The 27,396-nt window shown below is 48.2% G+C and overlaps 1 protein-coding gene across 1 annotated transcript in view; it reads left to right on the plus strand.

Annotated features, from left to right (window-relative positions):
* STAG3 (STAG3 cohesin complex component) overlaps positions 1–27,396 on the plus strand; it is a 1,816,020-nt gene that overhangs the window by 399,101 nt on the left and 1,389,523 nt on the right. The window contains exons 7-9 of the mRNA XM_085637308.1: positions 13,255–13,459; positions 14,293–14,444; positions 14,716–14,789. Coding sequence (XP_085493434.1) covers positions 13,255–13,459; positions 14,293–14,444; positions 14,716–14,789 — 431 coding nt within the window. The remainder of the gene's footprint in view (positions 1–13,254; positions 13,460–14,292; positions 14,445–14,715; positions 14,790–27,396) is intronic.

Below are 27,396 nucleotides of genomic sequence, written 5' to 3' on the forward strand. Positions count from 1 at the left end.
TGTAGTTGTTGCTTGAGTGGGGCGTCCACCCCACCAATAACTCAATTTCTCTCTCTTTTAACGGGTAAATGTACAATATGGGCCTATGTTGACATCAAGGGGCTGTGGTGTCATTTCTAAATGCACAGTGGTGTATGCATGTCACCTAAACGACGATTTTGCAGTGTAGGCCCATCACATGTTTCTCTATGTATTTTCATTTTGTTATATCACATTATTAATTGATCTTAAAATGTTGTAGAAAACTTTGGAACATTTGAGCGTGCTCTGTTCAGCATTCATTGTTTGTCAGTGTTTTGAAAAGCAGTTGTGTTTTTGTTGAGGCTAATGCACTAATATTTAAAATGTATTTAACCCGTTCCGTGCTCATGACGGAACCACGCCGCCATGAGCCACGGGCGCCGTGTGCTCATGACGGAGTGGTTCCGTCATGTTTCGGCCGTTGACGGCTGCTCCGCCCACGCGGCGCTAATTCCCCGCCTGTGCTGGCGATTAGCGCAGTGGGTGGAGTCATGACGGAACCACTCCGTCATGAGCACAGCTCAACCGTGACTCATGACGGAGTGGCTCCGTCATGAGCACAGCGCCACCGCACTGCCCCCAAACCCACCCCAGCGCTGCGGCGGAATTCCTGCCGCAGCCAAGGGGTTAAAAGGTGTTCAATGCAACAGTGTACTTACTTATAGAAGTTCAATTTTAATGCAACGCCCATTATAATAATCCCGTTTCCCACACAAAGGGCTGATCACCCCCTACTGATAGTGTGGTGCCAGGCCTGGGAAGAAAGGATCTGTGTGCACTTCAAATGCACATTTGGGTTTAAGTACTGGGTCTCTGACCCCATGTATTGCTTTCCCCTTCCAAGTAATAGAGAATACGCCCTCGCACATGGAGGCACAAACATGGAAAAGCAATAAAAACACCAACAGGAAAGGGATTTCATTCTCATAAAATAAAACACATCAAAGACTGTTCTCAGAATAAGGCATGGGTTTTATATGTGCAAGACTTTTTAACAACAACAAGATGTCAAATGAACAACATACAGATGTATGTATAGAGATATATATGCAAGCAATAATATCACACTTATAAGTAGGCAAATGCAACTGTTAAATGCATGGAATAAAATACATGAAATTAATTACAAGCAGATAATATGATGGATGTCCACTGCAAGAAATCAGAAAGATATATATATATATATATACACACACACACACACACACACACACACACACACAAACTAAACTCATCAGATCATAACCACTAAAGACTTGAATGAGCACACCGACACATACACACATCAGAGTCAATACTCAAAGAAAAAACCTCACTGGCTGCAAACACTGCATCTTAGCCCACTCCAGACGGGGAGGGGTTCACAGCCGGGGTGAATGAGCCTCAGCAAGCCGGATCTGCTGAAGTAGACGCGTCTGTCCCCATTCTGATTCCAAAATCCAGGTTTCCAAGTCAACAAACACCAGTTTTATAATCTCAAAGCACTAGAAGTTTGAGAAGCCCTCCTGTGCAATTTTCTATTCTTCTCGTTGCTGCTCGACCAACTATAGAGAGGGCACGGATCTTTCCAATTCCCCCATGTGCGGCGGAATGGTGGGCAATTATGATGGATACTTATGAAAGTAAGAAAGCCCTGGCTAGAGCTAGAAGAGTACGCTCTGAGGAAATTTGATTCTATATGGAGCAGACTTGCACAAGACTCAAGTCAGGATCGGGGATTGATTAATATATATATTTTTTTTTAAACTTTTTTTGGGTGTCCAGTTCCTTTTTTCCCCCTTTCCTCATTCTTGGTACTTTCTAGTCCTATTTATTAACCTTTGTTAGCAGGTGTTACTACTAAACCTTGTGATTTATGTGATTCATATTTATTCTCAATATACTGCTATAATGCTATTTTTTAATGCCAATTGCTCAATGACTGTTCCCTTTAGACAATAATACGTTTATTAACCCTTTCAGTGCTCATGACGTAATAGTTCCGTCATGAGCACAAGTGCTGCTGTGCATGCTCAGAGAATCCTTTTGCCTGGGCAGGTGGTGAAGAGCTCTCCCAACCTACCCAGGCCTATTTTTAGTTTTCGTTTTAGTTTCGCATGGCGCGTTATCGTCATTGAAACAAAAACAAAACCAACTTAGTTTCAGTGCTCGTGGGGCTATCTCAGCCCCCTGAGCACGGAAACACTTGGGAGAGGTATCGTTGGAAAGGGTAAAATCTCCCCTTTCCAATGGTACACTTCCCTAGTGGATCCCTTCTTGGGGATCACCCCAGGAGGGTGATCCCAAGCAGGGATCCACCCACTAGCACCAGGGTGGGGGGAGCAGCCCCTTGGGCATGGGCCTTTGCACCCCCCCGGGGGGTGGGGGGTGGGGGGGGTGGAAAGGCCACTAGGAACCAGGGATTCTTTTTTAATTGACGTTGGGGTGGGGGCTTCCCAAAAAAGGGCATGGCAATCCCCCCCCCCCCCCCCCCCGAGAATGTAAGTCTTTCTGCTCCCCCTGCAAATGCCCCCACCCCTCCCCCATAAGAATTGTTCTCCCGAGTAAAATGATACCTCACTTGTGTGGGTGGGCCAAAGGCCTGTGACTAGGAAGAGCCCAAAACCTAGGGATTTAGAGTATAGCACCGAGAATTCTAAGCACTAAATTTTTTTACAAATATGTTTTTAGCCAATTCTGCTTTGGACACCCACACAAGTGAGGTATCTTTTTACTCTGGAGAACAAGGGGAACGCTGGGTAGTAGGACATTTGTGCCAGCACGATGATTCCACACAAATATGTGGAAAATGTTTTTTTCAGCTAAATTTGAGGTTTGCAGGGGATTCTGGGTAGGGAAACGTTGGGGGATCCACGCAAGCCATACCTCATTGGACTCTCCAGGGTGTCTAGTTTTCAGAAACGTGTGGATTTGGTAGGTTTCCCTAGATGGAGGCGAGCCTGGGGGCCAAAAAATCAGGTGCCCCCCACAAAAACCAAGTAGTTTTGTTAAAGTTAATTTTAAAATCTGATAGAGACTACTAGCCGCGGATTCCTTAACGTAGAATTATCCCCAGGCGTGAGACTGGACCCGGAAAACTTTCATGCCCAGCATCTGACTTCAGTTCTCTTCTTTTCCGTGTGCAACGCGGACCCGGATAGTGTTCCTGGCCTTTTTTTATGCTTAGCGTTTTCTTGGGTACAGTGTGCGAATGCCTTCGGGCTTCAAGACGTGCTCGTCTTGCGTGCGCCAGATGTTGGCGACGGATCCTCACCCCATCTGTATGTGGTGTTTGGGGGAGCACCACGATTCAACGGACTGCGTGGCATGTCCGCAAATAAAGCCTAAGTCCCGGCGGGAGCGCCGGATGAAACTCCTATTGGCACGCATGTCCAGGTCGGCGTCATTGCCGCGTCCGTCCCCCGCAGACGGCTTCAAGAACTTCCGTCTCTGACATCGTCCTTCTCCCAGGCCGCAAGTGTCGCGCACCTGTTGGTAAGTGTCAGTTTGACCCCGAGGCCCGGTCCCCGGCCTGTTGGGGGCGTGGGTTCTCCATGGGTGGTGCGGCCCCGCGCGTCGTCACCCTATCTGCCGTTCCCCAGCACGGGGCAACCGCAGCCCAGATGGAGGCCTATGCAGCGGCCTTTCAGTCCTCTTTGGGTCATCCTTCTACTTATCCTCCATGGATGTCTGCGGATCCCTTGCCGCGTGCGGGGACTTCTGCGGCATCGCCGGCGGCTCCGGCGCCAACAGGTTCGGATCCAGGTTCGAAGGATGTGGTGCCGTCTGGGTGCGGCCCTTCAGGGTTCCCTCCTTTGGACCACGGCCCCTCTGCGTCACCGTAAACCCCCGCGGGGGTCCCTGTGGTGGTGTTGGAGGTTGCCGGGGCTCGAGGCGTGTCCTCGAGTCCCCCCCTGTCCTCTGGGCAGGCGGCGGCCTTGTCCGAGGCGAAGGTGACGCCGCTCAGGTGCCGGTGGCTGCTTGCCCTGGTGGCGCTGCAGGGGTCGGGGCGTGTCCCCGGGCCCCCCTTGTCCCTACACGCAGGCGGCTGCCTCGGTCGGGTTGACGCCTTTTCGGCGACGTTCCTTAGCTGCCCCGGCTCCAACCCAGCCCCGGTGTCCCACGCCGTGCATTGTGGCAGAGGTCGTTCCGGCGTCTCCTTCGGCGCCGGTCGACGTTGACCTGACACCGGTGGCGGACTCTACGGCTCCGGCCCGACGTCTGGTCGTTGATTCATCTTCTTCTTCAGAGGTTCGGCAGCTGTTTGTTTTATCTTCTCCGTAGACTAGTCGCCGCGTCGTGGCTTTTTCCCTGGCGTCTTCTAAGGACGGCTCTTCGTCGTCACCGCGCCTGCAGTCTGCGCCAGAGGTGCCTCAGGCTCCCCATTCATCGGTCCCCCCCTCCCTCTTTTCCAGCTTGGCCTTTCCTTCCTCCTGTTGGGCTGGGGGACAGCCGCCTTAGCTTGCAGCCGTCGCCCATGGAGGAACTTCTTTCCCCGCCGCGGGGCCCTACGGAGGAGAGTGCTGCCTTCGTTCAGGCTGTTTCCACGGCTGCAGAAATATTGCGCATGGGCGATCTAGCTGACGGTTTCCCCACAAATCATCTGCTGGAGGTTCTCCATCAGGGCTCTGGTGGATGGGAGCTGCTTCTTCCCTTCGAGGCTTCGCTCCACAATTCTCTTTTGGGGGCCTGGGAGCGTCCTGCCACGGGGGTCCCGGTGCCCCAGCCACTTCTGCACCGTCCTACTCCGCATGATCCTGTCTGTCTTTCCCTCCACCCTTCTACCAGGGGCCCTCTTTTTTAGACTGCCTTTCCCTCCTTGCCATCGGTGTTGTCTCACCCGTCGCAGGAGGCCCGCTGGTTAGATTCCTGGGGGCGCAACATCTTCGCCTCCTCCAGTGCTGCTTTGCGGGCCCTTGACACTCTTTGTGTATTGGCCAGAGCCACTTCTTGCTTATGGGACTCGGCGGAGTCCCTTATGTCTTCCGCTTCTCAGGAGTGTGCCTGCGATGAGCTCTGGCACCATGTGTTGGATGGCCAGGAGCTGGCGGCATTTATTCTTCACTTGGCTCTGGAAGTTTCGGAGGTGCTTGGTTGTAACTTGGCTACCTCGGTGGCCCTTCGTTGCCATGCCTGGCTACGGGATAGTGTTTTTCCTGAGAGCGTTGGGGAAAGGCTGGTTGACCTCCCCTTTGATGGCGCTCTGTTGTTCCACGCCCCTGCGGATTAAGCCATTCAGAGGTTTCTTGCGGGGCTTCGCCCCCCCCCCCCCTGACATGACTGTCGGTCTGTGTTATGGGAGGTGTTCTCCCGTTGTTTTCCTGGGGCCTTGTAACGGGTAGCCCAGGTTGTGTGTTCTGCCTGGTTGATATGCCTTGGGGCCTTTTGTTTGGCCCTTGGTGCTGCTGGTCCGGCCCTGTTTTGGCTGTTGGTAAGCCCGGTAGGCCCTGAGATTAGGCCTTCTGTCTCTTCTTTATTGGCTGCTTGGTAAGCTATCTGCAGGTTTTTTCTGCAGGTCTTTCTGATTTTGTCCTCTGCTGCAGAAATTTTTTCCTAAGAGGTGTTCCCATGGTTCGTAACCAACCCTATGTGGGGTACTTGTAGCTATTGCTTATCTCTGTCATGTGCTGGGGAGGTGTGGTCACCCTTTCGGGTTCCTTGCTCTCCACTTCTTCGTGGTCTGTGTGTGTGTGTGTTTCTGGCCCGGCCCCTCCCTTGGGGTGTGTCCTGGTCCTCCCTGGCCTCTGCCTTCGGCTGGCGTCTGCCTTTTTCTGGGTGCACTGTTCTGTGGTGTTGCCTGTTGCTGGCGGCGTAGGCCCGCGCAGGACTGCTTGTTCTTCTCCACCGTTGTGATCTTGCTGTGTTTCCTTGCGCCCCTGCCTCTGGTTCCGCGGGGGCTTCGCGCAACGGTGCTTTTCTTCTTCCGCCTGTGCTGTTGGAGGTGGTGTCGTTACGGCCTTGTCTGCTGTTTGCGGCCAAGGTGTTTTCAGCTCTTTCCTATCTGAGCATGTGTTTCTTCCTGTGGGCCCTGACTCTGGCTCTACTTCTTCTCACTGGGTTCGAAGTGGCCCATGTGTTCCTTGATGCTTTTGGGGTGCTGTCTGCCCCTTCGGGGTGTTGGGCGCTCTCCCTTGGTTGGGCTTAGGATATCTTGGCCTTTTCCTTCTTGTTCTTGTGCCATGTCCCCTACTGGGGCCCTGGTCTCTCCTGGTGGGGAGGCTCTCTCGCAGGCCCTCCTCCCTTCTGGGTATGGCTACGGTATCTATTCTACGTTCAGGAATCTGCGGCCAGTAATCTCTATCAGATGTACAAGTTACTTACCTTCGGTAACTATGTATCTCGTAGAGACGATTCTAGCTGCAGATTCCTTCACGACCCACCCTTCCTCCCCGTTCTGCAAGGACCCCCAGCTTGGTTTTCTGCGTTCGCCTTACTTCTGTGGGGGTCCTTTTTGTTTTCTGCCCGTCGGGCTTCCCTCCAGGTGGCTCTCTCCAGTGTAGGGGCCTGCTTTTGCTCCTTTTCCCTTTGTTGTTACAATTTCCGATCCCCTTGTGGTCTTCTACGCTCTGGGTTCTTTTGCCTGTCCTTGGCCTCCTGCTCCTTTCAGAGGCTCTGGCTTCCTTGACTGTGTACTCTGGGGGTGGATTGCTGTTGCTCCTCGGTTCCGGGCTTGTGACCCTTTGCTGTGTGGTCTATGGTTGCTTTCTCTCTCCCTTTCTCTTCCAGCGCTTTCCACTGCTTGTGCCTCCAACCTGGCTCTCGCCTTGGCTTGCACGGTGGTTCCACAGTGGGGTGCTTTACGCTTTCCCTGCTGTAGCGTTACTGATGTGGCCTTTTGGTACTTTTGTGTTGCTTGATGCTGCCACTTGGCTTGCACAGTTGTTCCTCAGAGGTGGTCTGCTCTCTTCCTGCTTTGGCTTTCCTGTTGTAGCCTCCTGGCGACTCAGTGCCACCTGGTGCCGTTCCTTGCCTTTTTGTCTTTGTTTCTTTGTTTTTTTCGCACACTGTTCCCATGCTCTCCTCAGTTTTGTTGTGATGGCTCCGCGTTGTGGCACGGAAAGGTTCTCCGAAGCAAACTGACGTCAGCGCGCCGGGCTGGGGCTTATGTGACCTCGCTGACGTCATGCCCGCGGAGGACGTCGGGCAGAGACATACCACCCCCCCCGGCACGCAGAGATGCTGGGCAAGAAAGTTTTCCGGGTCCAGTCTCACGCCTGGGGATAATTCTACGTTAAGGAATCTGCGGCTAGAATAGTCTTTACCAGATATATCGTTACCGAAGGCAAGTAACTTTTACCTCTCCACAATACGATTTGGGCCATTTCCTGTTTCAGCCACTTTGCCTACTCACACAAGTGAGGTACCATTTTTGTCGGGAGACCTGGGGGAACGCTGGGTGGGAGAAAATTTGTGGATCCACGTAGATTCCAGAACTCTCCCTCACAAATTTGAGAAAAAAATGATTTTTTTCAGCTGAATTTGGGGTTTGCAGGGGATTCTGGGTAGGAAAACGTTGGGGGACCAATGCAAGCCATACCTCGCTGGACTCCCACGGGTGTCTAGTTTTTAGAAATGTGTGGGTTTGGTAGGGTTCCCTAGATGGCCGCCGAGCATGGGCCAAAAACTCATGGGACCCCCCCTTGCAAAACCAGGTTGTTTTATGATAGGTAATTTTGATGTCGCCTCAATAGGTTTTGGGCTGTTTCCTGTCGCGGGCACTAGGCCTACCCACACAAGTGAGGTACCATTTTTCTCAGAAGACTTTGGGGAATGCGGGGTGGGTGGAAATTTATGGATCCACGTAGATTCAAAAACTCTCCACCACAGAAATTTGAGGAAAATGTGTGTTTTTTGGACAAATGTTTAGGTTTGCAAGGGATTCTGGGTAACAGAACCTGGTGAGAGCCATTAAGTCACCCCATCCTGGATTCCCTCGGTTTCTAGTTTTAAAAAATGTGTAGGTTTGCTATGTTTCCCTAGGTGCCGGCAGAGCTAGGGTTCAAAATCTACAGCTAGGCACTTGGAAATAAAAGGGTCAGTTTCACTGTAAAAATAAGTGTCCACGTTGCATTTTGAGCCGTTGCCAGTCGCGGGCACTAGGCCTACCCACACAAGTGAGGTACCATTTTTATTGGGAGACTTAGGGTAACACAGAATTGTAGAGCAAGTGTTATAACCTTTTGAGTTTCGATGCATTTCTGCCTTACAAATGAAAGACAAATTTGTAAAAAAGTCATTTTGAAAAATGACCAATAATTCTCATGCTATTATGGGTACTCAAAATTTCTGAAATGTGCAAATATCTACTGTTTCTAAACTCTATATTTTGTTCCTATTTCATAAATACATAGGTGTCTTTCATTCCGATTTTTCCATGTATAGCTTTTCCCAAATGAATTGCTCTATACCCGGTACATAATAAAAAACCATTGCAAGACGCTGCTCAGTTATTGGCTCAGGGTTCGTCGGGGTCTTGGTGAACCTACAAGTCCTATATATCCCCACAACCAGAAAAGTCCAGCACAGGGTGCTAGAGGGCGCGCACGCAAGATGGCTGCACAAATGTGAGGCTCTGGCAGCCCGGTGAATTAATTTGTCAATTATCCTGCTCAATTTGGTCTCTGCCTGCCTAGAAACATGGCATTTCGGCACGTCTAGGGCATCTGCGGACTCGCTGTGAATCACAGAGCTCCTGCACGGACCCCACAAACATCTGACCGGGCGGACGGAGCGGCGCGGTGCCCCAGAGCGGCCTCACCTGTAACGCGAGGCCGTGGTTGTACACTTGGAGCCCAGGCCCGGAGGTGCGGATCTGCTAGCACCCAGGAGAACATCACGCAGCGCTGCGAGCGGTGGCCTACCTGGGGGTGAGTCTCTCTGCTTGTTGCGGCATCGGCGGGGGAGGCATCTGCCCGCGCCGCGGTGAGGCCAGGGAGGCGCGCTGAGTGGTTGCTTGTGGCGCCGAAGGAAGACGGGGCACAGAGGTCTGCCGGGAGTCGGACGGTGATCGGAGCCCGGACGTGAACTATCTGCTTCTGCATGCCGTACTGACTGGGGATATTGTGGCATTGCCCGCACCAGCGCGAAGCCCCGGAGGACGGCCCGAGCCCCAGTGAAGACCCGCGCGGCAGTGTATAGAGGCGGCATTTGCCTCTGGGAGGCAGTGCGGTTTATCATCCCGAGCTGCGCCCCACGCTGTATATGACGGGCGGGGGGCCCCGCCGGGCCTGTACTGCAACTGGGCACTTGTGGACAGCACAGGAACCGATTGAGGGCCAGGAGAATCAGTGGTTCCTACCTAGACTCCGGAGGAGGTGGTCAGTCTACAGGTGCAATGCGGTGAAATAATAGAGTAACCTGGGGAGCTCACTTCACCCTTCACTTGCAATTTGTTGCCCGCCGCTTCCCGCCACCGAATCTGTTGGCCACCAGTTATCCTGCCACAGCGGGGGAGAGGGGACTACATTCCCCACGCTGCAACGCGGCACGCACGCTGCACTCGTGCTGAATCTTGGTGTCTCCCCCTCCCCCACATACAGCAAGGGGCACTCCGATGTCGGCTGGGCTGGTGACTCTGCCTTTCTGCTGACGCGCTTGCCTACAGTGCCACGTGCGACAAGGGTTACCTAGTAGTGAGGGGAGTCGAGGATGTCCCTTCGGCCTCACTAGTGTCTGAGCATATACAGGAGTAGCAGAACCTGATCGCGAGGCTCGGGGGGACTGAGCTTTTGGCGGCACAATTCTATCCCTGGAACGGCACGAGGAGAATAAGGAGCTTGGCGCTGGCACACCTGGCGTTGCAGGAGGGAGGAGGCGGAGGTCCCGCGGTCGTGCTGGATCGATCCCCCTGGCGCTGGGTGGCGTAAGCGTGGGGTGCCGTGGGGAGTGCTACCAGACCTTGCAAACGAAGTTTGGTGTACACTAGCAGCTTGGTGGTGCATTCCATTGCAGCCGTTCCATACAGTCATGGGCAAATCGGACACTAGGCAGCCTAAGCTGAATTTCGAAGCGGTGAAGAAAACCCCTCGAGCTTTGCCGGATGAACGTGACATCGACAAGGGGACTGAGGCCCGGGGTGGGGGGGCGGCGCCAACTAATTCTGATGTGCAGAGTATACTGCAGGAGGTACAGCAGGGCTTCGCCACCATTGTCAATAAGGTGGACAGAATGCCGACCCGTATGGACGCCATAGCACATAAATTGGAGGGGCATGATGACCGCATAAAGGAAGTGGAGTGGCGGATGTCGGACGCAGAGGACACGACGTCCAGCCATACGATGCAGCTAGCCCACATGGATAAGCTCCTCAAGCTTATCGCCGCAAAGAATGAGGACTTGGAAGCGCGCAGTAGGCGCAACAATATTCGCGTAATGGGTATTCCCGAGTCCACTAACACAGGGAAAATGGAGGAGTATGTAGAGAGAATACTGTTATCTACAATTGGAGCCGAGTCCCTTTCCAATCAGTTTATTGTAGAACGGGCTCACCGATCCCTGGGGCCTCGCCCCCCACCCGGCAGTGTACCGAGGCCCATCATAGCGCGACTATTGAACTATAGAGACAGAGATGTAGCCCTGAGAGTAGCAAGAAGTCAACTGACTCTGGCTTTTGAAGGAAATACGTTTACCATCTACCCGGATTTTACACCGATGGTTCAGGAGGAGCGGCGCAAGTTTTTGGAGGTGAAGGGTAAGCTGCGGAAAGCACAAATAGATTATGCGCTACTCTATCCCGCGTGGCTCCGAGTAACTCACCAAGGTAAACAACATGTTTTTTACTAAGCCGCAGCAGGTGGAGGACTTCCTCAGGCGACTCAAGCGCGGGAATCGCACGGAGGGAGGTGGGGAGGCGCCGTAGCAATCATCACCGCCCGGAGCGGGAGTGGCTTAGTGGGAACATCGGCCCTCAGGGCATATCTGTGCTCCGTGCAGAGTGAGATGCGCAAGTCAAAATAGGGAGCGGACTCGCAGGCAGAGACTTGAATCTGTTATCCAGGAGGGGACCAATTTTTTTTAGCACTCAACGGTGCACCGGGCACCCTCCGCCTGTAGGAGCCCTGAATGGTGGCCAGCGATGGGCTCTGCGGGGGTGAGGTACCTGTGCCGCCATCTAGCAACATCCCCCGGCGGGTGTACCCCGGGGAATGTACATTGCATGATGTATGTGGGGGCGTTAGTGCTGTTTTTGTATGCGTGGGGCTTAGGGGGGCGGGTGGGTGACTACTTCTGGCAGGTTGGGGTTGCTTCAGTGGTGGGGGAGGGTAGGATCTGGTTATGTTGGGGCATTTGTTTGATAATCTTCACACAAGATTCCTACTTAGAGGATTTAGAGATATTACTTACTGTCTTGGAATGTGAGCATGCTACGCCTTCTCAGAGATTGAGGTATTACAGTGAACAGAGCATAGATGAATATTTGGAGGGTATTGCACATGTTGAGGGAGAATGTCTCGGAATATGACTGATGGTGACCTTGGAACGTTAAATGTCATCACATGGAATATCAGAGGCATAGGGGACCCGAGGAAGAAAAGACAAATATTAGCATATTTAGATAGGCACATTGCCATGTTGCAGGAAACTCATCTCGCTCCCCATCGCCCGAGCAACTTTGCGCATAGATAGGATTTTCTCCTCCTATTCAACGTACGCAAGAGGGACGGCAATCCTTATTAAAAAAACAGGTACCGTTTCAATTAGCTGGAACCTCTTGTGACCCGCAGGGGCGATACTGTCTGGCGTGGGGGAGATTGGGTTCGGTCTCGGTCACACTTGCATGTTATGGTCCGAATGTGGATGCACCCGACTTTTTCACTTCGCTATGGGCTAAGATATTTGATAAAGGTTCCAGTCACATAATCTGGGGAGGGGACTTTAATGGAGTGTATGATCCTAGACGAGATAGATCTCATTCTGCGCCTCACCATTACACTAAGGCGCGTGCAGTTATTCAGGATACCATAGATGCCTATCACCTAATCGATGCTTGGCGGCACACCCATCCGCACGCCAGGGAGGGGACGCATTACACGACACAGGCTGCGTCATGGGTGCGGCTAGACTATTGGTTGGTATCCAGAGGTGTAGGTCCAGCGATAGTTCAAGTGCAACATTTGGCTCGAACTTACTCGGATCACGCCCCTGTTAAGCTCACGCTGGCCTCCTCAGCATTTTACATCCCTCGCGGGGCTTGGCGCATGCATGCTTCCATCTTACTGGACACAGTTTTCCAGACTGAGCTGCGAGACGAGATTAAAGATTTTTTTGTCCGTTACAAAGGCTCCGTGGATAGTGTGAAGACTATTTGGGAGGTGCTCAAGGCTACGCTCCGAGGTTTCTGTATTGCAAAAGGGGCCGGGGTGTTGAAGGACATAACCCATACACTGAATAGATTGGAGGTGAAGCTTCGGTCCTCTGGTCAGCGTGTAGGCCTGGAAGTCTATGTCTCCTCTCCCAACCCTAGCAAGATATGCCATATTTATACAGAAAGTATCTAGGGTTTCTTTTTCCCTTGTTTCTCGTATTAGCCATTGTTGGATTTGAGGATGACGTATGGGATGAACCTTGTACGTAGATATTAAGCAGGTGGTGTAGCCCCTGCCTGCTTTCCAAGAACCCTTATGAATATTCATTCATACAGTGCGAGTCTATTGATGAATTTATAGGACACTATTGTTCAGGGAAAACCCCTCCTTCTGCGCCCAGGACTAGAACTAGGTAAAGGTTCAATCCTAAAGGCTCGTTACTGTGTAGTATAAGGGAGTTAATGTAGGTGAAGGTATATGATATTACCGGGCCTATATTAGGGTACCTATATGAAACATAACAACTGAGTGAATCCTGGTTTATCTCTGGAGTTAATCAAAGGACAGAAATGCCTGTAAATGGACCAGTGAGAGATTATTGTATCTATTCTTTCTTATTATCAGAGTATCGGCGTTCTACTTATCTGCATTTCCCATAGTCTGTGTATGTTTGGGTTCTGTGAATTAGTGTTTGCCAGTTCACACTAAAAGCGTGAGTCCTTATTACCCGTCAGCATTGTTTTTACACACCAACACACTCACACATATGCATACACTTACACTTTCAAACACCCACACATGTACTCTCTGATTGTAGTAGAATGTGTTAATCATGGACTTGTGGTGCTTGTGCTAGAGTGTTAGCATAGTTTATTTCCACTGTTGTTGCCAGAACAATGACCCTTAAAAAAGTATGTTAAAAAACAAAATCACCCCTTCTGTTTTACAGGCAAGTTCGGATTACCCTCTTTCTATGACCAGTCCACCGTGGAAAAAGTTCAAAGCTAATTTCTGCGAGTTCATTGTCACTCTGGTACGGCAGTGCCAGTACAACATCCTGTATGACGAGTTCCTTATGGACACGCTCATCTCTCTGCTGACTGGCCTTTCAGACTCTCAAGTGCGCGCCTTTCGCCACACGAGCACCGTGGCAGGTAGAGAAAAAAACCTCTACACTCAGTCATCTCCCAGATTTAGTTGAGTGGCGAAGCTTGCACAGCCCGTGTGGCTCCTGTTTGTGGTGGAAGCATGCATTGTTGCTGCCTGCGCTGTCCTGTTACTATGTGAGAAATCTTGCACTTCTTGTGCTGCACAACTTCTGTACATGCTGCTTGACATATTTGGTTGGTCAGGATTCTTTGCTATCCCCCTTAATTTTGCTGAGGTGACGATTGGATGTTTTTAAGTTTAGGACATGGCTATGGAATGTACTGATACAGTGACCGATGATTTTCTGTGCTAGCGCAAAGGTCTATATATGCCTCTTGTTCCTTGTTTCTCTCTCATTTCCTTGCCAATGTATCTTTTAACGTAGCATCTTTGCTGCCTGCTTCCCAACCTTGTCCTGCTTTTTCTTTTCCTGGTTATTACTTTTTGTTCCTCGTTTCTTCTGTAATTTTTATTGCTTCACCGGCCTTTTTTCTCACCGTTTTGCTTCATTTCATGGCTTCCTACCCTTTCAGATCTTTCTACCACCTCTTTGTCCTCACTCATCCCCATTTTATGTCGCTAGACCGCTTCTTGCCTTCACACTGTTTAGTTTTTTGCCCTGTCTTTCCAGTTAACTGTATGCATTTATCTTCCTTGTGAGTTTACATGCTCCGCTCGCAGCTAGAGTTCCTGCTTCTTGTTTTTCGTGGCTGACTGCATCTTTCTCTTTTGTATCTTTTTTAAAATGTGTTCTTACATTCTCACTACATTCTTAACCTTTTTCCCTTAATTTTCTCTCCACCAATTACGTCATTGTTTCTTTCATGCACTTCTCAAGCCCTGAAGATGATGACTGCCCTTGTGGATGTGGCTCTTAATCTGACTGTGCACAAAGACAATAATCAACGACAGTATGATGCAGAGAGGAACAAAGCTATCGACAAGAGGGCCACTGAAAGGCTGGAGGCGCTGCTTCTCAAACGGAAAGAGGTTTGCAAAAAGTTGTATGTGAGAGGGTGTTAGTCACAAATAGGGGTTGGTGCATGAAAGAAATGTGTGGGGATGGAAAAGTGGCATGTCATTGAAGGAAGTGCGGGCAAAGAGTATGCTCCGTTAACTGTTATTTTCAGTTTCTTTCACCATCTCGTTTAAGCAAACAGTATCTGGTGTTGCACCATTGTAGACGCTCTAGTAATTTGAACTATACGAATGATAAATATACATTTCTGAGAATTTAAAAAAAACAAAATCTCTATTTTAGCTCCAGGAGAATCTGGAAGATATCGAGAACATGATGAATGCTATATTCAAGGGGGTCTTTGTGCATCGCTACAGGTAAGTATCTTCCAGTTTGAGGGAACAGCAGGGTTTTTGGAGGGTCTTTGTTTCCTGATCTTAGCACATTTCTCACAGGATAATGCTGGGATTCTTGCAAGCATATATTTTATTTTCTGTGCTGCTGTAGCTTTTGAATCTTTGACAGGCGGCGCAAGCTTTGTCCCCACAACCTTTAATACGCCTCAAAATATTTAGGAGCAGTAATGCCCTGTATCACAATCTTAGCCATTTACACAATTATTGATTGTAAACGTATATTTCTAAATTTTACGTGATGACTACTTTTCAGCATTCGTTCTCAGTCACTGGAATCTTAATCATTGTTCGCTAGAATAATGTTTCTGTGTGTAGTGTGATCTTGTCTCTCAAAGCACAATCTAGAAACTTGCTCAAAACTTTTTTTTTTTTTACACCATTTAAAACTTATACACTAGTGCATTTTTTGTAATTCTCATATTTAATAACTCGCCATGGAATAGGGACCGACCCCTTTGAAAAATCTCGCCTTACAACTCCAATGACCTGATCCAAGAAGAAACCTGTTCATTTACCTTTTTTTTTTTTTTATAGACCTTCATTACTAGACAACCTGTTCATTTTTTTGCACCTGTCCTGGTACATTATTTTCATTGTATTTTTCTTCAGTAGCTCACTTTTGAAGATGATTTATTCTAACAGTTTTTCAATCACGTCTGCATTGTCGAGAGTTCTTTTTGCAAGTAATTTTTATAAAATGTGAATAGTAAAGCAATACAGAATGCAATATTTACATGTTTATTTCAGAGTATCATAAAACTTATTTTAGAACATCCTTTTACTGTATCGATACACTTTCATTCAGAATTAAACTCCTTTTTCTATTTTGTCCTGCTGAATACTGTGGACGTAGAACAACAAAGTGGGAGTGGGCAGTAGTATTATATTCAAACATTTCTAGGCCCAATAATTTAGGTTCTAAAGTTGGTGCCTTAACTTTTCCTTTCACGGCAGTAACATTTTTGCAAAATGTCCTCCTTAAGGGTTCAGAAACAAAATTGTACAAAATAATCAGTGAGGGGTGTCTGCAATATTTTCTCAATTGGATTTGGAAGATAAAACAGTTTTCGTTAATGGGGAGTAATGGCCTTAAATTGAAAATAAAATGGACTATATGGACATAGTTAGGCGGAGTGTTTATCTAATTTTGGAAATATTTGAATATTTTGTTTCTTGCTGGCAGAAATATATCTCACTACAGCTCTATAATTTATGATTGATTGAATTCCTGCTTTGGTTTCTCCTTGATGTTGTGACAGAACTTTGCTGGCTTTTTTGCCATGTTCCACTTTCTTCCACGTAATTCTGCAGAGACTGTATTCTGCTTTATAGTTGAATCATGAATTCTGCTCATATTTGACTTTTTCAAGTTGTCTTAGCAAGTAGTCAAAAATATTTGTGTTGTAGTTGGATGGAAAGGATCTAATTGAAGATAGACATTTGTCTGTGGCATTTCATTTGGCCATTGTGGAATCGCTCCTATTACCCTGTAATAATGTTTCACTTTAAGTGTTTGGCTTGAGGATACAGTGTTTTCTTTTAAAGTTAAGTAGTCATTCAGGTTTTAGCTGCAGGCATCACCTGTTCCATATTTTTATTTTCACTTTTTATTTACTCTTTCAAAACAATCAATATAGCACATTGGGAAAGGAATACATCAGTTTTTCTCGTGTGATCCAGTGTTCTAAAATAAAACATTAATACAGTCATTGCATTTCCCTCCGTACTCCTGTGAAGAGTCTTGTCCATCCCCTGAAGAATCTCCTGTCAGCATCAAAACCACATTCATGTGGGAACCATGTCCTCCACCCAGCCGATCACTCACTTTCAGAGCCACGGTCAATAACCTCAACACCAGTGTCAACTTCCGGATCTGAAAACCCTGCACACAAATCACACCACACAGCGATATCCTCCTCTGCCTTATCATCCCTCCTAGTAAGTCTCATGGGACCTTCTGCAGCAACCGTCCATTCCATAACGTCTCTACGCTAGTGGTCAAAATCATGGGCTCCGTGACCCTTCTGAATGATGGCCACACTTCATCTGGCTAGGACCAAGCCAACTGCAAACATTTCTAGGACATTTTCGTACCCTTTGGTCTTACATTATTCCCCAGAAGACAGCAAGCCGGAGTAAGATCAAAGGAGATATTAACTATCCTTAGAATCTCCAGAACCACTTGTGCCTGGTACCCCTGAACTCCCCACATTTCCAGGTTAGGTGCATAAAATCTGCCCCATCCGCGTTACACCAAGGGCATACCGCTGAGCGGGTAGGATCCCAGCGTTGGAGTCTCCTTGGTGTAATGTATGACTTGTGCAGAAAATTGTAATCAGCCAATTTAAAACGCACATTGCAGGATACCATGTGCGTGAGATCATTAACCCTATCCCAGTCCCTGTCGGTGAGAGGTGTATCTAGGTCCACATCTAGGCCAAGCATGCCTTTGGAGTGGGCCTCACTACGTCTTCATGAATGGCTTCATACAAGTGTGCAATCAAATTTGGGCCCTCTCCATATGTCAACATAATGTCCAAGGTTTGAGTAGATTTGGAGGCTGCAGTGTAAGTGGGCCATGTTTTAGCAATGTCCGCTAATCCAGCATACGGCAATAAGTGATCAGGGCCAATCAAAAAATAATCACGAGCCTCATCAAATGAAATGAACTGCTCATCCAGGTATATATCCCCAAGTTCTTCACAACTTTTCTCTTGCCACACCTGGAAAGACATATTATCCAGTAATAGTCTGCCGGACTTTAAAATCCAAACTGGGAATTCGCTATGGAATGTTACATATTTATTTGTAAAATTATGCATGTGGGATCAGAGATGCCTCTATTATTGAGCAGGTTTGTAGATGTAGTTTGTTGGCGGTTTAGATAAAATAGTCAATTCTTGTGCTTTTTACGTGGACCCATTGGAGGAGAGTATATTCATGTGTGTCATGCAGCGTAGGTCAGTTAAGGCAGGCTGAAAATAACTCTGTCCTGTCCCACCACAAGTATGTTTCCCAGAAGTATCTAGAATGGGTTTTATAGTTATGGTCTAACCTCTTCCAATGATCCAACCAGCTGTCTAAAGCGGACAGGTAATCAGATTTTCAGCCATTCGAAGCGTAGATTGACCTTCCTGCCAGGGTGGACACTTGGAACCTGAACTGGGCAAAGATAGATCTCCCATTGGGGTCTTATTTGGCTTTCATCAATCTGATATGACGCGTTTTATGAGTGATCGTGGCAACCCCAATTTTTATGGGCCTGTTATTTGAGAGGGGCGGACTAGGAGAATATATTGATTTACTCGGTCCATTTTTCGTTGTGCCTCCTCTAGATGGATTTAAGGTTTGTGAATTAGTTGCCTGATAGGTGTCTCTTTTTCATTTTAACATCTGCTCAATCAATTAATATTTAGTCATATAATGTTAGGTGGCATTGTATCTTCGGTTTTTCAATGCTTTTGATGGCTGCTGTGACGAGGCATATGGGGGAATAAACAGAAAGGGAAAAAATATAGAAAGGTTCAAGTAGATAATTAGTGATAATGGCCAGTCGTCCTCTTTATAGCTTCTTATAAGCAACTGTAGAACATTTTTACTAATCGAATGTTCAAAAGTTCTGCTATACCTAGCTTTCCACAAGTTGAAGGTTGAATCAGTTAGTGTGGAGAGATAGCAGAGATTTCTTTATTTACAATATAATTAGTTTTGCAGTGATCACAAAGTATTCTGGTGTACATAGTTAATCTTTTAGCATCTGCCTGCCAATTGGCTATGGACAGATTATGGAATCTATGGGACTAATGGTAGCTATGCAGATATGAGTTTTTGAGATACATCAAAATGTCTGAATTGTAATGGCCCTTATTTGCTCTTTCATGTTCAGTAGTCTTATCCCTGTGAGGTTCAAAGAGTTGAAGCTATGGACCCTCTGAGGGTTTCACTGTATTCAGTCCCCATTTGCAGTGCATGTCTACTTGGCATTTAAAACCCCTTGCTAAGCCTTAAACATGCCTTTTATTACATATGTCACCCCTAAGGTAGGCTGATGTGTAGCCCACAGGGCATGGTGATGTGTAAGTAAAAGATAGGATATGTACTTTTAAGTGAAAAACACCTAAATCAGTTTTTTAATACTGAGGCCTATCCCTGTCATAGGCTAACATTGGGAAGTCCTTATTACACTTCTACACTGTAATTCCTAATTTAGAAGGAGCAGCTGTCATATTTAATATCATTGGAATAGTAATGATAAATCTGCTTTGCTGACAAAGTTGGATTTAACTTTTATTTCTTTAGAAATGCCACTTTTTGAAAGATGGCATTTCTCTGCTCTTAAAGCTGTGTACCTGCAGCCTGTCTCCAATACATGTTTTGGGTGGGTGACTGCTGACTCCCTCTAGACAGCCACACATAAAGGAAGGGTAGGTTTGACTGTGTGCATTCTGATGGGCCATCCTCTGCAGAATGGGAGGGATGAGCTGAAACCTGAATTGGCAGTGTCCTGTCCCCACACACAGGGTTGCATACCCCCCTGCAGTTGGTCTGAAGGCAGGGTTGGTTAGTGAGGACCTCTGTGCACACCAAAGCCCCTCAGTCAAGTCAACTACACTTCAGAGGCACAACTGAGTATAAGTACTGGGTCTATGACCCCACTAAATCAGACCCTACTTGACCTGTGAAGAACTGTGCCAGCAAAAAGTACTGCTGTGCTGTTACAAGGACTGCCACTCAGCTGTACTGCTGCTCTAAAAATAGCTGCTTTTCTGCTCTGCTGTGCTACCTTGCTGCCCGATACCCTCTGCCTTGCTCAGGAAGGACTGGACCCATCTCACTTGAACCCAGAGTGACTCCAAGGGCATGTTGGCTTCTCCTCTGTCCTAAAGTCTCATGGACATCAGGCTTTTTCTTTTCACTTGCAACAGCACCTGGACTTTGCTTGCTGCAAGTCCTGCCCTGCCAAGTGGTGCCAATCCAGTCTTGGGCCCCTGGAAGTGGTTACAAAGTGCTGCAACTGCCAGAATGCGTGCATCGCTATCTGTGCGCAACTCAGAACCGGTGCATCTCTCTGTGAGGCTGCTGTAACCAAGGACATTGTTTCAATGTCAGCACGACACAGTCTACTTTTCCGACACACACAGACTTTGCGCTGCTTGAAACCAATGCATCTCCTTCAGCTGTAAGCCCAACAATGATGCATCACCCTTTTTTCTGCTCGCCGGCTCTGTCGATCACGCAGCATGGTACATTATGCGTCCAAGGCTGGTCCCTGTATCGGATCTGTGCTCCATCGTGGTCGGCCTGAACGTTTGGATTTACCCCAGCCAAGCCCGACCATATAACTCCGGGTGGCACTTTGTTTTTCAGCTCTATATTTTCCTTTATTCTTTAAAAATGTATAAATCATTTTGTTCTTGCTTCGTTCATAAAAATATTTATTTAAACTGGTGTGGAGTCTGTGTTTTTTTTCCCACTGGTACTGTTTGAATCGCTTCACAAATACTTTACACGTTGCATCCTAAATTAAGCCTGCCTGCTCTGTGCCAAGCTACCAGAGAGTGAGCGCAGGTTAATTTATGGTGTGTATCTGACTCATACTAACTCGAATTGTGGTTCCTCTTTGGATGGTATATACCTCTGCCAGCCAGAAACACACATTCTAATAGCATTATCTAGTAAACAAAGAAAACAGCGATGCATCACTTCCAGTCCCAATAATTTCAAATATATCCACAATATTCCGGAGGTAGATGGATGTCGTGCTTCGTACTCCCAGATAATGTAAAATACCATTCGCCCACACACTGGCTCAGACACGACAAAGCAATAAGCGTTACACCACACCTTATAAAATGAAGTACATCAAATACTGTTTTCAGAATAAGTCTTGGAGTTTTATTTATGCAATGCTCTCAAACAGAAAGGTTTTTCCAGATGTCAAATGAATAGCATTCAAGTGTGTGTGTGTGTGTGTCTGTGTGTGTGCGTGTGCGTGTGCGTGTGTGTGTGTGTGTGTGTGTGTGTGTGTGTATGTGTATATGTGTATATATGTATATATGTATATATATATTCCCAACAAAGAGATGTAACGCAAGCACTATCCAAAGGGTATTTACACTTTTTAGGTCTCGGCTAGGCAGCGCATGAGCTGTCTCGTTGAGAGATGCTGTATACAGTATAGTGGGGGAAGCTCCGCCCACTCCCCCGCCTATCTTTTTGATTGGCCGATTTCCTAAATGCTGCAATCTGATTGGTTTTCCTCAACTTAATCCCGCCTCATGATGGCCATGTTGTCATTTTTCTCCTTCCATAGCTATCGTCCCCTTTACTTTTAAAACAGTTTTGTTCCCCTTCTGCCCCATGTTCCCTCCTGCAGACCGTCACTTCTCAGCCCACTACAACCCCCCCCCCTCCCCCCCACCCACTCCCGTTCCTGCCTTCTAGGATGACCGCACTTGTATTTACTCGTATTAATAAGAGTCCTATTGTATTTGTAAATGCTTTTTTTCCCTCTGATTGGCTGGCGGCATTAGGGCTCTCTATTTTGCCTGACCTGTCCCTCTCGCATACGTGCGACTTTGTTCCCGCCCCCCTCTTGCCATAGTTTGTGTTTAATCCTGCCCCCTCCCGTTGTCTGTGTTCATTTTCTTCCCACTTACGGGGACTGTATGAGTTCGGAGAGGCCTCAGTAGCCCGCAGCACCATTGCCTGCGCGTGGAGAGATAGCGCCAGGCAGCCTTCCCAAGCTGTCTGCGAGCAAAGGCTTGACGAACAATACACGTTCAGGTGGGGGCCTGTGCGTGGAGACTGCCAGATACGCTCCCTCATTCTTCTCTCTTTCTGCGGAGTCTGGGCCGCGGTTTATTGTCCTCCCCCGGGGCACTCCGCTTTTCTTCTGTCACTAACTCTCCTAGACATTAACTCTGTTAGTTCCTCCTGCACGGAGCAAGAGCGCCTGCCGCCCACCAGCAAGCAACCCCCAGCCGTCTACGAGCGGCTCCTTCTGAGCCCAATTTGTAAGGTCCTCTCCGGCACAACAGCGACAAGCAGCAGGGAGAAGGCGCAAATCCCTCTGCACAGCTGCCAGAGACAAGTAGAATGCATTTAACGAGCTGAGAGGTTTATTAAATATATCTACGGAGTGAGACCATTATTTCTAATGAGTTATTAACCTTTGAATCCCGTATAAGGCAGCTGACCTAATACATTTCACGTCTCATTCGCCAAAACCATGAGGTATAACTGCTAAGGCTGCCAGACTGGGAGATGTCTTAAATTCGAAGAGTAACTGGACTACGATCCATGATTTTTAACTGCTCTGTCCCAGTAAAATATTCAGCAAACCGGAAAAATCTGATATTAGACTGGTCACAGGGCTTTTGCCAGATTTTTTTATTTTCAGATGCAGCCCACGTAGTGTAACATTGTTCGTACTTTGTTGAGAGAGAAACAGATGACATATTTCGAAGAGAGGTTTGTTGCTTCGCAAACCGCTTATATAGCAGAACAAATGTATGAGAGAGGCAGCTTTGGGTACAATACTATGTACTTTGATGCAGGTATTTTGTATACATTCATTACAAACTAGTTTGTAGTTGCTGTAAAGTTACCCGGCGAACACTTGTTTGTGAAACTCACTTTCTATGGATTGCCTTGCTGCCTGTGCCGATTTGGGGAAATGCTCCTTGCTCTTGGTTTCCGGTTCTTTGGCTTGTCAAGTCCTGCTCCCCTATTAAGGTGGGTCCTTGGTAGATCATTTTTTGTGTGACTGATCTGAATATTTACTTCTGCCCCTTGTTGAAACTCAGGATATTTCTTCTTTGCCGAAAGCCTTCTGGGGAAACGCAAGAGAAAAGAACAGTGTCGATGGACATAGGTCTGCAGTTCATCAGGTGTTGGGTGTTTAAGGATACTTGCCAGTTCTGGGTTTACACTACAGCATACATGTACTTACCAGTGGGCAGGGTTGTCAACAGACTGGGCCTGACTTTGCCTGTGGCTTCCCTGGCCTCTCGGTTGTCGCTTCATGCCTTGTGCTTTCTGCCACAATCGGCCTTACTGAGTATTAATCAGCACACTCGTCCGTTCACAGCGTGCAAGGAGGGGGTGAAGGAGAGGGGAGAAACCTAAAGTAATGATGCAAAGAAGTAAACACTAGTAATGTCAAAGTACAGGTGGTGTAGGCCAGTTATTGGGACCCGTGTGACTGAAGTCTAATTCGGCAGTTTGTTTAATTCGTCTGACAAGTATAGCCGTTCAACTTGGAAATCGATACGGAGGACCAGTACACACTGATTTGGCATAACTTTGATTTTTAGGCTATAGTAAGTTTAAATAGTGAAGGCTTGCTCTTGAAGGAAAGAGTGGGGTAGAGTACGGAGGTCTGATTATGCATCTCTCACAATAAAAGTGCCCAATCTGTTTTATGCTTTAAGATGTTGATATAGGATTTAAGGTGTAGCCCTTAGTTTTGTAAAGCACTATATTATGGCATGGAACATCTTTGTAGCCCTAGTTTAAAAAAGCTAACTTTATTTATAGTCACTTGGATATCTGTGCATGTAGCTCACTAGGTTAGTGTGGCTGCTGCATATGCGTGTGTCTGTCATTTTCTGTTCTGGGCATGGGTCAGCTCGTGATTTCTTGAGCTTTAATGTCTGAGAGCTCTGGTAACAGCCGATAAACAACCCGTGTTGTTGCTGGGGCCTCATTCCTGCGTTTCTGCCAGTCTTTAGAGAGCCTTTAAAGTCCACCCAAAGAATTCCTTGTGTCCTCTTTAGAAGTGGAGTGGGGGGCGGAGGTTTTATGACCCTTCCGTCCGTTTGCCTGGAAACCCTTTGCAGATGTGAGCTGCATCTGGTGCAGGCCCATCCTTTTTAGAGTGTTATATCAGCCCGGTCTCATCGTAAGCAAACAGAATCAGTAGCACTCTCAGCTGACCATAATAAATGCACCTTCCTTTGATCTTCACCATTACTCCAAATATCCTGTTTATAGGTTGCACACCTGCTCCATTGCTCTGTATACTCAGTGGCAAGGCCAGGGAGGCAACTAACTCCTTTACAACCCCCCATCGCTCAGCTCGCTCAGCAAAGAGGCTAAAGACTTGACGAGCAAATAGTCTGAACACATATTGAGCAGGTATTGTGAACACCGATATGGACAGGCACTGCCTCACCTATCCAGCACAGCAGTCTACACGCCTGATGCTGCTCGGTTCTTAATGGAGAGACATAATATTGGAAACTAATCCGGGACCCCGGGCAATAAATTTGGAGGCAAAAAAGGTGCCGGAGGCATGTGTGGTGAGGCACACCACACAGCAGTGTCACTATGCACAAGCATATCCACGTGTGCTCTCTTTGTGAGCTGTGGTGCTTTGGGCCAAGAATAATCTGTTCGAGGCATATGACCTGCAGATTACACACTGTGCATAGATCGCCATCTGGTGTTGGGCCCGGATGTTTGCACTTGTTTTTGTCTTGGAAAGTCTTTGGAAGTCACGAGGTACGTGACTCCTCCTTTGGATCATAGTGCGCATGGGCATCGGCTTCATCCTCGGATTGTTTTTTTTCTCCATCTGTTCTCGCGTTCCAGTTCGGAACCGTTAACTGTTTTCTCTTTCGACGTGCAATCCTTCCCATCTCGACGGTACTGTTTTCGATCACGTTTCCAGCCACACGTGACCCTTTAACTTCGAAGTCTTCGATTCCGGTCGTCGACAAAGGCCTTCAGGCCTACCCGGGCCTCATCTCCGACTCATGGAAAGGATGCCATTTAAAAAGTGTCCTCGATGTGGGTCGAATTTTCCCCACACCGACCTACAAGAGGTGTGCAACCTCTGCCTCTCACCGGAGCACGAGGCCAGAGACTGTCCAGCTTGTGCCTCCTTCCGCTCTAAAAAGACCATCCAGGACCGACTAGCTCGAAGAACAATGGCCCGCTCGTCATCTTCGATCCCAGACGACATCTTTCAAGAGGGCGTCGATGTTCCGGAGCAGGGTCGAGCCGAGGAAGCCATCATCAGTGCCTCCGAAGCAGATGATTCCGACGTCGGAGGCATCACTCCAGCTCAAAGGGCCGTGAGTACAGACGTCGACCCGACCCCTCAACACCGTCAAAAAAGGCTTCGGTACCACCTCCACCTTAGGGCCCAGGTGCACGCCGAGACACTGCTTCCCATGCCCCGCCTTCAGGCCCGGTAAAGAAGCCTTGTAAGCCTTTAAGTGACTCGGGCTCGAGTCAGCCTACCCTCGGTACCGAAAAGCAACATCCGGCACCGAAGAAAAAGGCGTCGTCTACCTCCTCCACGCCGACCGCCGCTCTCACATCGAAGCACTCGGCGTCGAAGGCTAGCACCAGTTTCTCGGCACCGACAACACCCTTGGAGCCGACTAAAAAACGCCCGCCGAAAGGCTCCGATACTTCCAAGCCAAAGACCTTGGAACCGAAAAAACAGCAACCGGTTCCAACTGATAGACACTTCAAAACTACACGGTTCCAAGCCTAGAACCGCTACAGAGTCGACACCCAAAAAACTTACGGTACTGAAGCCCTCTGCTCCAAAGGATCTGTCTCCCACAGATGAACTGTTTCATCCAGATCCTATCCAAAAGACATTAATGAAGGATCCTAAGACTGGTCGTTTAATGCTCAGCATCAAGAAAAGACCACTAGAAATGCCTGCGCCTGCATCGCCACCAAAGAAAAGACTTTGCTACCTCTCCATTAAGGATTCCTTCTCTTCCTCCTCCTCCTCCTCCTCCTCCTCCTCCTCTACCACCACACCACTCCCACACCATCACCTACCCCAATAGATGATGATGATGATGACAACACAGGTGTGGACGATCAACCCCTTGGGGACCCTACTCCTACTGGCTCCCCTGACCCCTGGGATGATTACAGTGTCCCAGATGTCCCTTACACCCCACAAGACAATATTTATCCCTCCAGGACCCCCCCCCCCCAGGACAATATCTGATTCAACCAGCGCCTTCAAAGAGCTGCCCAATACTACGGGGTGGCCCTGCATACAGACCCAATAGAGAAGGATTTTCTTATGGATACCTTTGATACCACACAAAGGTCCACCTCAACACTGCCCATGCTTAAAGGTGTCATTAAGCATGCACCAGAGATCTTTAAAGACCCCGTCAGAGCTCGGGTCATCAACCCAAGAATAGAGAAGAAATATAAAGCTGCCCCTACTGACCCAATATACATTAAGGGCCCCGCACCACTAGACTCCCTAGTAGTCAGGTTTTAAACCCGAGGTACAGAGTTCTATACTCAATCAGCCTTTTGATGAGCAACACCTATTTGGCCCCAATGTAGACGTATCCCTCGAAAAAATGAAGAAGGATACAGACACCGCCAACTCTATGGGAGCCTTGCAATCGCAAGCTCCCAGACGGTCCTTTCGTCGCTTATCCTTTAGAAGCACCCATTGAGGCTACTCCTCTGATAGCCCTTCCACCTCTTACAAAGCTCCCACACAATCCACCTTTACTAGAGGTTACCAAAGGGGTGGTTACAGGGGGAATAACAGCAAAAGCAGAGGCAAAAACAACTCCCCCGCTCTGCCTCCACACCTACCCCATGACTTTCCTCCACTTCCCCCTGACTATTACACTCCAGTCGGGGGAAGACTCCACCAATTTCTCCCTGCCTGGATAAACATCACTTCAGACAGGTGGGTCCACGAAATCATTCAATCCGGCTTCTGTCTCGAACTAACATCTACCACCCCCCCCCCAACATTGCACCCAAACACCGTCCAATGTCACAAGAACATTTGTTAATGTTCAAGCAGGAGGTAATCTCCCTCCTACAAAAGAGTGCAATAGAACCAGTTCCCCTGCACCAACAAAAAAAGAGAGTCTACTCCCTATATTTTTTTTATACCAAAAAGGGACGGCTCTCTAAGGCCTATTTTAGACCTCAGACCCCTAAACCTATTCATACATTCAGACCACTTCCACATTGTCACACTTCAGCAGGTCCTCCCTCTGCTTTTCCAGGGCGACTTCCTTGTTACTCTAGACCTCAAGGACGCCGATTTCCACATTCCCATTCACAGCGCTCACAGGAAATATCTCAGATTCGTAGTGGACGGTCAGCACTACCAATTCAAAGTACTCCCATTTGGAGTCACCACAGCACCAAGAGTGTTTACCAAGGGCTTAGTAGTAGTGGCAGCACACCTAAGGAGACCACACATACATGTCTTCCCATATCTAGACGACTGGCTTATAAAAGCCAATTCGTACAATCAGTGTGTACAACACATTCACGCCACTATTCAACAACTTCACGACGTGGGGTTCACAATAAATCACGGCAAGTCCCAGCTGCAACCGTCCCACATGCAACAGTACCTCGGTGCCACAATAGACACCTCAGCGCTCGCCTACCCCAGTCCCGCCCATATAGCGAGCATCCAAGCTCTTCTAACCAGATTCCAACCGCAACACTCTTCCAGCTCGAGTTTTCATGCAACTCATAGGGATGATGGCCTCTTGCATATTCATAGTGCCTCATGCAAGACTCCAGATGCGTCCTCTCC

This window comes from Triturus cristatus, chromosome 12, assembly GCF_964204655.1.
Source record: "Triturus cristatus chromosome 12, aTriCri1.1, whole genome shotgun sequence".
NCBI classification, from domain to species: Eukaryota; Metazoa; Chordata; class Amphibia; order Caudata; family Salamandridae; genus Triturus; species Triturus cristatus.